The sequence below is a fragment of the Thalassophryne amazonica genome, chromosome 22, assembly GCF_902500255.1.
Source record: "Thalassophryne amazonica chromosome 22, fThaAma1.1, whole genome shotgun sequence".
Classification (NCBI taxonomy): Eukaryota; Metazoa; Chordata; class Actinopteri; order Batrachoidiformes; family Batrachoididae; genus Thalassophryne; species Thalassophryne amazonica.
The window spans coordinates 9,817,302-9,830,353 of NC_047124.1; the positions used below are offsets into that span (position 1 = coordinate 9,817,302).

At 38.4% G+C, this 13,052-nt stretch overlaps 1 protein-coding gene across 6 annotated transcripts in view; it reads left to right on the forward strand.

Annotated features, from left to right (window-relative positions):
* Nucleotides 1-1,243: 1,243 nt before the first annotated feature.
* uhrf1bp1l (UHRF1 binding protein 1-like) overlaps nucleotides 1,244-13,052 on the forward strand; it is a 42,006-nt gene continuing 30,197 nt past the window's right edge. For 5 of the 6 annotated variants that reach the window (XR_004558667.1, XM_034163041.1, XM_034163042.1 and 2 more), the window contains exon 1: nucleotides 1,246-1,659. Coding sequence is in view for 5 of the 6 variants with exons in the window: in XM_034163041.1 (XP_034018932.1) it covers nucleotides 1,616-1,659 (44 nt within the window). In the remaining variant the exon portion in view is untranslated. Of the gene's footprint in view, nucleotides 1,660-13,052 lie in introns of all 6 variants that reach the window. The other variant, XM_034163045.1, reaches the window with a different exon arrangement.

Consider the following 13,052-nt stretch of genomic DNA (forward strand, 5'->3'; position numbering starts at 1 on the left):
GCATTGTGTACCATCTAGATTTTAACACTAGATGTCAGTAAAAGTACGCTTTTGCTGAGAAACTAAAGGTCAACGAAGACCACATTAAAATAAATAAATAAATAAATTAAAATGAAATTAAAATGAAAAAGCTGCACGTACACTCAGATCTATAAATTAGATTGAACATGAATTTAATCTTTGTAATTTTGCCTCTTTACACCACGACAAAATGTGCGTACTGTATCAACTTTTTCAGCTCGTTTAACCAGTTACAATCATTTTAATAATCTGTCCCTCTATTTTTGAAAGGCCATAAGTAATTGGACAAACTAAATGCAAGTCCAAGACTTTTCAGTAATTATTTAAATGCTCAACCTCAACCTGACCTGTGTAAAGTCAATCGTCTTTAAAAGTAATGATTTATTTTCACAATAAAATGTTTAGTTTTTTGCGCACTTACTTACGTCTCTGATAATGGAGCGTCTACATATAAAAATGACTGTAATTCCCAAATAACTGATGTGATATTTTTATTAAAACCCTTTAATTAAAGCTGAAAGTCTACACTCCAAGTACAAAAATTACAAAACTGCCTCACAGTCAAAATGCTGTTGCATCTGCCTGTAAGTTTAAATTCTAAAAATCAAGGTTTTGTTTTATTTTCTAATAATTTTGTTCAATAAAGTCGAAAAAATTCCGCTCATAATTCTGATTGATAAAGTCTAAATTTAAACTTTGAAACAGTTTTCTCATTGTAGAATTTTGTTTCTGTCTATTTTTAGTAAGTTGAAATAATGAGCCAATGGAAAAAAAAAAAAAGTTTTTGTAGAAATATAGACACGAAAATAAAAAATCTTTTTTATTAAAATATTTGAAAAATTATAGATTAAAAACAAGTTTCATGGTTTGAAAAAAATGTTCGAATGTTTAATTAGAAGGTCAGCATTTTGATTTTGTTTAATAAAGTCGAAAAAATTTTTCCGCTCATAATTCTGATTGATAAAGTCTAAATTTAAACTTTGAAACAGTTTTCTCGGCGTACAATTTTGTTTCTGTCCATTTTTAGTAAGTTGAAATAATGAGCCAATGGAAAAAAAATGATTATTTTTGTAGAATTATAGACACGAAAATAAAAAAATAGAAAAATTATAAATTTAAAACAAGTTTCATGGTTTGAAAAAAAACTTTGGAAATGTTTAATTAGAAGGTCAGCATTTTGATTTTCTCTCCCATAATTAGTTGTAGAGATTATTCCGTGCTAAACTTGCGGTACATGAATGTAGCACGTGGCCCCGCCCAGACGCCGTGACGCCACCAGACGCGCTGTCCAGGTGTTGTGTGTGATATTGCGGAGATCTTGACCGTTTTTTTTTAAAGCTGTCTCATATCTGCCTAAAATATGGCTTGACTCCTGATGCTTTGTGTCTGTTCTCGGGCCTCAGTCTGACATTTAAAATGTCGTCTTTTACCCCGTTTCCCAGAAAACGGAGCAGATACCCCTAAAGAAAATGAAGCCTGACGCAGGGATGAGAATTTAAGCTGTTTACACCTCGAGTGGTAAAGGCTAGTTAGCTAGCTAGATAGCCAGACGGCTGAAACGACCGGCGGCTCGGATATCAAGTTTTATTCGACCATGGCTGGGATCATCAAGAAGCAGATCCTGAAGCATCTTTCCAGGTCAGTCCTCAGTGACTGTGAACGTTAACAGATGGGGAGAAGAGGGCAATAAAGAGGGTTTAGCTGTCAAACCGCTGCTAGCTTGCTAACGTTGTCCTCATAATTTTAAATTAACTTGAGGTTCGCTGTTGTGGATCATTTGGTGACCCTGCATCGTTGGTGTCTGTCAGCTACAGCTAACGTGCTAGCATCTAGCTAGTGCTAATTTTGACATGCTGACAGGTTGAACCAGTTTAATGATTGAGTCAGATTGTTTAAAACTACAATCTCAGACTTTCCCTCAAAGGCAAATTATAGTGGTGGATTGACACGGTTAGGAAATCTGAACGCAAGGTCACCAGTTCCATTACTAAATCACACACACATAATAACTTTGTCCCCATCCAGGTATGCAGCTAATTATTAACTTCGCAATCTGTAATTGCAATCATAAAAGTAATTTGCTTACCACGTTGTCCAGAATTTTGGTAAAGTGGTTAATATGTTCAAGTTAAGGAAATAATTAAACATAGTAGTCCTACTGTCTCTGTAGCCCGAACTGATAAAATAGTTAACGATGGTTGTAAACAGAGAAAGGCAGCAGATAAGTTAAGCAGCAGTGTAGATGTGTACTGGGGTCAGGGTAAAGCACACAACAACATGTGTGCATGGTACTTTGCGTTTTAAAGCATTGATTTTTACTTGTTCAAAGTCTAGGTTATGTAATGTGTAAATTCAAATTGTTATTGTAGATCACACAGAAGAAATTAATAAAACATGCCTTTTCATGCCCTTTCCGTATGGGCAAAGGCTATATGCCCAACCGTTGGGCAGATAAATATATTGTCTTACCTTATTCGCCCAACCGTTGGGCAGATAAGTCATACATTGAACATTATGCACCCAACCGTTGGGCAGATAAATATAATGTCTTACCTTATTCACCCAACTGTTGGGCAGATAAGTCATACATTGAGCATTACGTGCCCAACCGTTGGGCAGATAAATATAATGTCTTACCTTATTCGCCCAACCATTAGGCAGATAAGTCATACATTGAACATTGCGCGCCCAACCGTTGGGCAGATAGATATAATGTCTTATCTTATTCGCCCAACCGTGATCATGTAGTTGACACGTTTTGTGCATCTAAACAATGTTTTTTACACCACTTTTTAAGGCTCTATTGTGGCGTATGTTTGACACATTTAACGGTGCTGTCTTTAATTACTGCAAAAATACCGCAATGGATCAAAACAGGCAAACTTCATAAGCATTTTGAACGGAAGCCTGTTAACGATGACGAAACAGTTTCTGAACCATATGCTGCTGGTTGGCTGTAAGATGGTGTTAGCTTGACACAATTCCCTGGGTGTGATGAGCCAAACAGAACCACTTTAGATCACAGCCCCTCCGCGGGCTATGAACCCTCCCGCAGCTGGCAAAAAAATATCAGCCTTTTTTCCCCTCCCGCGTTGAAACCGGAAGTGAGCTTACAAGCACGCTCATTGGTCGGTTGTGATTGGGCGTATATGCTCGCATATTTACTTTATTGACCCAACGGTTGGGCGTATAGCCACTCCGTTCCGTATGTGCCATGTCATGTGGTTTTATTTGTGTGCCTTCACCTTGGGTTGTTGACATCCACATTCAAAACTGTGAACTGGCTTATTGTCATATTTTAGCTAAAGTGCCTCTTGGTCTGGACTCATGAAAGTCCCTGTTCAGCTACATGTGCAGACCATTTCTGGGCTATATGTAAATCAGACGCTCAAAGCGCTTTACAAATAATGGCACTCACTACACACCGGGAGCAATAGGGGATTAAAGGCCTTGCCTTAGTGATTTTCCGTCAGGCTGGGATTTGAACAGAGGATCTTCTGGTCTCAAACCCAACGCCTTAACCACTAGACCATCACCTCCCCTATATGTGCACTGTCTGATTTTACTCGTGTGTTTTAGTTCTTTGACCAATCTAGGTTACAGGTAAGAAGAAATAAGTCCTATATAGGTTATTTCCCCAGCCAAGGCTGGTACCCATTTATAGCTTTGTTGACTGAGACAATGCAGATTAAGTGCCAAGGACACAGACAGGTAGCACGAGCAGGAATCAAGCCCAGATCCACACATTAGTAGCCCAGCTCCTTATCCACTGAGCTACCTGTTCTATGACTACTTGTGTCATGCTTCTTGTAATATATTTAGCATGCATGTGATAAAAGTTCAAGCTTGTATTGCACAAACTGTGCATGTGCCGGAAGAATAACTGGCATATATGATTATCTCTGCATCCAGATAACAGCAGTGAGAACCAAAGAATAATTGTCAGATTTGCTTGACAAATGATGAAAACACTGGGGCTGGAGACTGGAGTTTGCCTTGTACATGTTTTTTATACATATATATGCGCTGTCATGGGTGCGATTCAACTCTTTGTTGTATATACATTATTTCATTCATTTCCACTGTCCTTTGTGTGACTTTCAATGGAGCACTTCCCTGTTTCTTTTTCCAACATGACAATGTGAAATTCATCTGTTTTCCTTACACACATTAAGTTGCTAATGAGCACACATGGCTAGAAACATGTCTTCCAACAATGAGGTTTTAATGACAGTATTCTAACCGCAAATGTGGACAAATCTTAGCTGCTACAGATCAGTTGGACTTTGGTGAAAGGTAATCAGTATGTGTAGCTGGACTGATAAAATAAATGAATAAATAAAACTAATGTTATAGATAATGTCACCGTATTTCGAATTGCTTTGTCCTTCACGCCTTATACAATGCTGCAATTTGAATTATGTCCAGCACAGAGCGTGTGGTGGGGGTTGGCATGTCCTTTATTGTCCTAGTCCACTCATTTGTGCCAGTTGATCTCGAGGCACTGAAGTGTTTCTGCACATTATTATGCATGCTGTCACCACCAGTAACATAAAAAAACATCAGAAGATGACCAGGAGAGTTCCTGACCCGATTGGTCCGGCAATGAGTGGAAGCTGACCGCCGGGCAGTCCTTCTACTTTTACTGTAGTGATGTCACTGTAACATCACCACTGCTGTCGCAACGCCAAGCTGACATAGCCTTATACTGCAGCTGGATACAGTCAAGTGGGTGTTCCTGGTTAGATGCCTGATTCATTGTGGCTTTGTTATTCTTTGTCAGCTTGGAATTGGTTTTGCTGGTAGCTTGATTACTCATACACAGTGTGTTGTGCTTACATATCTACAGTGTATGTTGTAAACATATCTACAGGGTATGTTGTAGGAGTAAACCTGTCTGCTCTGCCTCTGTGAAGCTGATGGTTGATTGCACCACTTCTTTATAGTTGTGCATATTAATCCTCGTTGAGGAGTCTGTTATTTCTAAAGGTTGGAGAGTGAATGTTAGGTGGTATGTCTGATCTCTTGGCAGACACAACTTGTGTGTTTTCCTCAACAGTCAGTGTTGTCAGTGAAGTGTTGAATCAGTTGTACTGTCATTGACAGTACAATTGATTCCCTTAGTCTCTAGGGTGTGTTGGTAGTGATGCATTTATCTGCATTAACATTGGTTCGGACATCGACAGTCTGGTCCAGAGGCAGTCTGAGACAGGCAGAAACAAATGGATGGAAGTGTGGCAGTGTACCTTTTCATAGAACAAAGTGTTCAAAGTTTGTTTTGCTGGCATAAGTTGGTCAGAGGGCAATCTTTGCTGCAGAGCAGACATGTGAAGTAGGAAGGGGTAATTGCAAGAAGGTATTCATATTAAAGGAGTGCATTTTCCTCCCAAAGTCAGATGGGTTCTGTCCAACATCACAAATGGTGTCTGGCAGTTGGACAGTTCCATCATCCATCACCGATGGCTGACCGGCGTCAAGATGTCAACTCCCAGTTTCATCGTCTATCATGATGTTTGACTGTAGACAGGAATAAGTGCAATATCTTTACAAAAAGGGGCCAGCTAGCAGAATGTGTGGGTTTTTATTTATTTTGAATTAAATGTTTGCACTATATGCTTGTGGAGTCAATCGGTCTGTAGTCATTTCTATAAAGTTGGAGGACTCTGCCGATCCTTCATTGAGGAACATTAATTTGAACGGCTCACTTTATATATATATATATATATATATATATATATATATATATGTGTATGTATATATATATATATATATATATATATATATGTATGTATGTATATATGTATATATATATATATATATATATGTATGTATGTATATATGTATATAATGGATTTGGAGTTTTGCCTGGCAAATGGGGCTTTTTAGTCAGCTGGTATGTGAGCTGCATTGTGGGGATTCGGTCACGACATCATTAGAGAGTTCATCCCGTGCCTCCACTCAGGCTCAGGTCTGTTCACTTTTGCTCTTTCTGCAGGTTTAAGGGGCCTTTAATGGTGCAATATCGAAATTCAATATGCATTTTTCATCCTCTCGCTGGCACGCTGAGTCTTTTATATGGCTTTTAATACAGAAGATAGGAGTGATTTCTCTAAAGTTTCACAGGTTACAGAACCTTTTTTAATGGTGACTCACGAGGCTGAGCACAGTAGATTGTAAATGCAGCATTACGGACTGTGCCATCCAGTTTGTGCACAATAGCTTTGTCACTGGAGCTGATTGCAAAGTGAAGTGTGGTTCCATTGTTTGTTGTCATCCGACTGCTGACTTTGTTTTTTCCATCTCACAGTGGCTGTCCGATGATGCATGTAGTGATGAATTCCAGTATTCCTAGTGTCTTTTCTCACTGGTAGAGGATCATTAAAGCATGAGTCATGACTGTCTAGCTGTGGGCGTCTTGGTCTGAAGGGCTCTCACTGGTGCTGAATGTGATCTTAGTGGTGTGTGAATGTGGAGGAAATGGTGACATTTAGACAGGATCCTTAACTGCTACATAAGAAGGGTCTTGAACCATTTTCTCTTTCACTTTAACCTTTAATTCATAGTTTCCATGCTCTCGACCCTCACTGCAAATATAGACTTGAATCTTTTTTTAGCCGGTTTCCTGCATGTTTGTTTAAACTATACATTTGGGTTGAGCTGTGGATGTGTTTTTTTTTTTTTGTAGTATGGAGGTTGAATGGTAATTCATGGCATTTGGATGGCATCGTTTAAAAATATTTTTCATCTGTGGTACAACCTGAGCAAAAACGTGAGCAGCCAAAGAAGTACAAAAACTGAGGCTACCAAGAGAAAATTTGAACGTGCTAAATATATTGCCATTTTGCTGTTCAGGCTTTAACAGTTATCGCCAGTAATCATCAGTATTTTATGGTAAATGCCAACCTTGTCAGTGGCTACATGTTTGTTTGCATGTGTTGTATAATACAGGTCTATTTTCACAATACTTTAAAAATTCCCAAATACTTCAGAAGTTATAATTTCATTGTCGTCTGTCAGTCAGCAGAATATTTCAAGATGATGTAAATTGATTTCATTGAAATTTTGTGGAAATGTAAGCTAAAGGCAAATTTGGTGCTAACGCAGATCCAAGGGGCAGTGAGCCCACTTGAATTTTAAAGTAACTGAATCAGAATTACTTAAGGTAGCTAGGTATAAAAGCAACAAAGTATTTGTAACTTATGGAGTAAACTGATTTGACTGAGACAAAGCAGATAATGTAACTGCGTAACTTGAAAGTAACTCTTAGGTGAGAACATGCGCTAGTGTCTAGCGTTGTAGTATCCACCACATCATGAACCAGCCTTTGGTTGAAACTTCACGAAACATCTGGGAATCTTCACCGATTGAAGGATTACTTTGAGTGAGCTAATTTTGTGTTTAACTTTTAAAAATTGTGGAAATTTTGATAACTTTCTGAGGCAGCCACCTTTATTTGTTTCTTCATAATTGTTCTGTAATGGATTTTAATACCATAAGATTCACTAAGGAATAATGGTTTATTGAAAAGAGTTTGCTGAGTGTTTCCACGGCAGATTAATTACAATCCAGTGGTCACGCTGAGTGGTGTAGGAAAGGCTTTAGAGGCCTGTTTAAAACTTTAAACCTGGCATTTTCTCTTTGCTGCTGAGCCGAGCCTCCTGCCATGAGATGAAAGGAGAAGGAAAGAATGTGGCAAAGTCTTGAAGGAACGAAACATGGTTCTTTATTTCATGGTTGATTTGTTGCTTTGTTTCTGTCATTGTGTTTCTACTGCCACAGATTTTCATAAAACTATTGTATGATCTTGTGTTGAAGTCCTCAGGGTGCACAAATTAACTGTGCAGTCAGTCAAAAATCAAGAAGTCTCTCATATATTTCAATCAGAGTGACAAACGTCGACATGTGTCTTAAGTCACCTTTGGTCTAATTACATGCAGACAGTAAGACAAAATTAATAAACTAGAAGGGCACTCGGTGGAGCGCATACCTCCGCCATGCCACATATCAATATCGAAGGATGTGGATTCACAAAAGAGCAGTCTAATAAATTATGCTATATTCCAGAGTTTAATCCGGATCATCACCAAATTTTAATCGATTGATCCTAGACATATGTACCATCATTCCACCAAATTTGGTTAAAATGCGTTCAAAATGTTTTGATTTATCCTGTTAACAGACAAACAGACCGACAAATGCCAGTGAAAACATAACCTCCTTGGCGGAGGTAATTAACCTTTTTTGCCATTAATTCTAAGGATGAGAGTCACTGTATGGGCAGTTAAAATTCAACAGTATGCAGGTATGTGTTGTGTTCCAACAACTCACCTTAGGTGATGTCATCAGTGAAATCTACTGCTGAGGTGGTGGGTTGCAGTGAAAACCAATCAGCACTTCATGGCCCATTTTTGATATATATTCCTAATTAATACCATATTGCAACAATGGTGCCTTTTGTTGTTTGGTAAGAATTAACTTACAAATATTCCATTGAATTTTGATTGGGCAGCATGATGGCACAAGTTCATAGCTCCAAGGGCATCCATGGTGAACTTGTGCCAAATCAACATGGGATCTTGACTAGATCTAAAACAAAAAACAAAAATGGGAACAGTCAAAAATGTGACTGACCTTGTTTGAGGGGTAAGGAGGAAAACATTTTGCAACTAAGTGCCATTTTCAGAGATATGCAGTTATACAGTTTATAACCATGTCCAAACTACTTGTGAACATTACAGTTGCCCACAAATGTGATCTAACTGTGCATGTGCAAGAACAACCATAACACACAGTTGTACAACTTTAGCACAACACAGCACTGCTGGAAAAACCTGCCACAGGTGATGTCACAGCATGTATGATAGCATTTGATGCTCCACAGAAAGCAAGGAATTTACCCAACTGTGTCAGTTTGCAACCGATAAAAGGATTTTTTGAACATCTTGAAAATCCCGCCATAGTTAAAACAAGAACACGGAGCAATGACGGAATGTCCAAGTTGATCACCGACATCCTCCCAGACAGGTTTCACAAAGTAAGGACAAGTTTTCATTCCATGACTACAAATCTTATGTAGTTGTAAAAGCAAATGGGGCTTGTGTGTGTATTGACATACAAGTAGACTCGTGGAGTCAGTTCTTGGACCTGGTCTCTGTACCGCCTGGATTTGGCCTTTGAGCTCAGTCTTACAGCAGTAATTACTGAAGTAGGGATGAAAGGAGTCGACAATGTGAGCGAGCTAAATATATTCATCCTTTTTTGCTGTTGCTCTCACTATGTTTGAGTAGAAAAACGTGTGTATAAGGCAGGTGTCACTGATTAAGCTTCATCAATTTGTCAGGGGATTGTGTGATTACACTATTGATTTATTGATGAAGTTGGAAGAGATGGAGAACACACAGCTAATGTGGAGAGAGGTGAAGAGGGAGGGATGACATGTTCAGCTAGCTGGTTGATACTTGATCAGTATCTGAAATGAATATTTCACTGCTCACGAGCCAGACACACACCAGCGTCAACGTCCATCTCTGCTCTGTGTTTCTGGCTCTGAGTCCCTGTATGCCCATGTGAGCACACGTTCATCTATTGTTTATTGTTTTGGGGTGATTTTTTGTTTGTTTGTTTTTGTTTTGTGCCTTGTTCCACTACACCAAGTCTCCTCTTGTTTCTACTGCTCCCTCTGAATAATTTACATGGATGTTGAATAAAAGAAGAATCAAGCTGCACCCGGAGAAGTGTTGAATGGAAAGCGGCAGGAAAATTTAGAGACGTGAATCAGGAGGTGTTATTGGACAAAATAGAATAAAGGTTTGGAGGACATGGCTGTACCAAGTTGGGAGTGAAAGCAAATTTTGGTATTAATTTGGGGTATCCTCTTTCAAACTGGATGTAATATTTATAACATAAGCTGAAAATGCTCAAGTTTTTAGCTGTTAGTCAGAAAAAGATATTTGGGAAAGTTGCCATAAGGTTTGCAGGGTTCTCCCCAGAAACTTTTAGTATAACGGTGCTGTTGGCAACTATCACTGAAGCGACGCGCAACGCTTCCACTCGGGGGTCCGATCCAACCTTGTACCCTGAAGTTCTAAGACAGAAATAAAATCTTTTAGTACTGTTTCTGGTCTGACTCTGCTGAATTTTTGATTAGTGAAATTAATCTAAACTGTTTGTATTTCATTGACACACTGTGCATGTTATGAATGTGCAATAAACTTATTTAAAAGAAAAAGAATGTACAGCAAAGCAGTTGAAAATGTGGGAGATTCCAGACTTTTTTTTTTTACACACTTCCCCTGCATAATTTTCTATCAGAAAAGTTTGAATTCCCAACTCACAATATTATCAGGCTGGGGGCATTCACTTCAAAGTGTGAAATTCTCACCTCGTTCTTGTTATTCAGATTTTGACACCCCTCTGTATTGTCCAAAAAAAAAACATATTGCCCACCCCCACCAAATGGAAGTAAGTGCTAATGACGAACTTCAATATAAGAAATAACTAAATTTAATACTGAAACCAATTTACACAGATTTAAATTTACTTATGCCTTCCTTCTTGCAAGAATTGAAAAATAACCCCCAAAATGATCCCTTAGATCCAAAAATAAGGACACGTCGCACATTATTTAAAGTCCCAGTTAGCAACACAACATCTTAGTATTCATGATTGTAATTCTTTCTGCGCACATGCGGTAATAATTAGTGGTTGCTGATGTGTTTTATTGCTAATTATTCCTCGCGCTCCGCAAGTCAGCAGGTACATTTCTGGAAACATCCTGATGGCCGACAGACAGTGAAACAAACTCTATGTCCGATAACGAAGCTTCTGAGCTTTCATTCAGAAGTGATGGCTCGGATTTACATAGGATGTACAGAGAGGAGATAACAGACTTCACCCCGAAGCTCGTAATTTTTTCAAAGCCTGTCAGATATTGGATCCTAATGTGTACTGAAGCTGCCGTTTGTGTTACAGGATATTATTTTACTGCTGCCATGAACATTCACACGATATGTCTATACAAGGCTGTTTTTACACACTGCCTGAACACACAAGATGACTCCACAGTATAGCGGCGCTACAGTGGCAGTGTAATGCAAAAGCTAAAAGGAAATGCAGTTTTGGATCAACACTGAAATTTGCTCAACTCTTGACTGAAGAACAATCACTCAACATAATTTCAACACAGTCTGTAAATAGGATGAGAATTGATTTATTATAAATTTTGCTTATATAAATGTAAATGGACTGCAATTATGCAGTGCTTCCATTGTCAAAGTGCTTTACAGTGATGCCTCACATTCACACACATACTTGTGCTCACTATACCCTATTAGCAACTTGGGGATTAAGGATGTTGCCCAAGGGTCCTGAGTGAAACCGAGGATCCTCTGGTCATAAGCCCACCGCTTTTAAGTATAGGACCATCACCTCCCCTTATCAGTTTAAGTTCCTTATTGATTACTGATCAATTTCCTGTGTGAAAATTTTAAGGACTATGCAGGTTTTCAACTCAGTGTAGCTGTTTCCCTTGTTGCTAGATGAAGATTGTGATGTCATGATGCTAGATGTGATATCATGACGAATATGTTTTTGCAACGCAGAAGTGTCAGAATATCATTCTAGCATTGATAAGAGGAATTGATTATCTGAGGCATATTCTGATGAACTGAAAACTTTGGTAGTGGTCCGCAACTGAATCAATCAATCATTTCACATCTCTATCCATAAACCACTGTTTGATTTTTATTGTTTACTGAGGTCATAATTGACAGATTAATCAGTAAATGGCATAAGATGCCGTATGTTTTGGTTTTCAGGAATTTTTAATATTGCTCTGTTACATTTAGTAGGTCATCAAAACGTTTGGCTTCAGTCTTGTGTAATGGTTGGCTTGATAAGCAGGTCGGTCAGTTTGTGGAGCACTGAGCTTTCATTTAATGCTGTTTGTGTGACAGAGATTTGTACTTTTTTTTTTTTGGTTTGTGAAAGAGCTCATCTCCTGTAAATAAATAGCTAAATAGATAAATAGCTAGCTCAGATGTAAAGCTGCCATATTTAGCGATCGGGGGCAGTTGCTGTTTGGCTGATTTGGCCTTCACTTCAGTTACATTCAAGGAAACCAGTCTGCTGCTGTGTTCCCTTAGTTTCCAAACACTGACGTGCTGTGGGGGCAGTCTGCATTTTTACATGTTGCTCATTCGAGGTTATATGTGGACGTTTGAACACACTGTATCCTTTTAATGAAAACTTGCAGCATCTTTAAGGCTCACTGACATTTTGCCAGCGTGGATCCCACAAACGGGTGGTTATCCTGAGTGGTAACGTATAATATTGTGGTACACCAAAGGACGTTACCTCAGCTGCTTTTATTCTTCAATCCTTTAAATACTCTGTGCTGTAATGCTGAAAGGCTTTTCTGTGTTTGTTCTTTGACAAGTCTGTAAGTTATTTCCAACTAAATGCTTTCTTTGTAGTTCACCCATTTCAAAAGTGACTAGAAAAGAAAAAAAAAGGGACAAATGTGATGGTGTACTGGTAAAGAAATAGGTGTCCTCAATATGATCCTATGGCATCATCTCAAGTTGCAAAAACCTTGTTGCAAAACAGTATTGTGGTATTGCCGTTGAGTTAATGGGGGTTTAAAACAGAATAGTTTGCACCATATGTCATGCTCAGTTGTCACCTTACAGGGTAACATATGTCACATGCCATAGAATCCAATGTATGTTGACATTATTTGACATTTACTTTACAAACCAAACATTCAACACAGTCAAAACTATTCCATTTATTAATCCTATTAGTTCAACCAATAATTTGCACCACCTTTTTTTTTTTTTTTTTTTTTACCAAAATTGGAGCAACTTTAACTTTTGACTCCTGTACAAACTGAAATTGACCTTTGTCACCATTCTTAATGGTTTTACCCCATAACTCCATAACATTCAGCCATAGATAGTCCAAACTATACCTTTTTGGAATCTTTGTGATCAGACACATAATGTGGTATAGCTTTCAATATGATTGGAGGA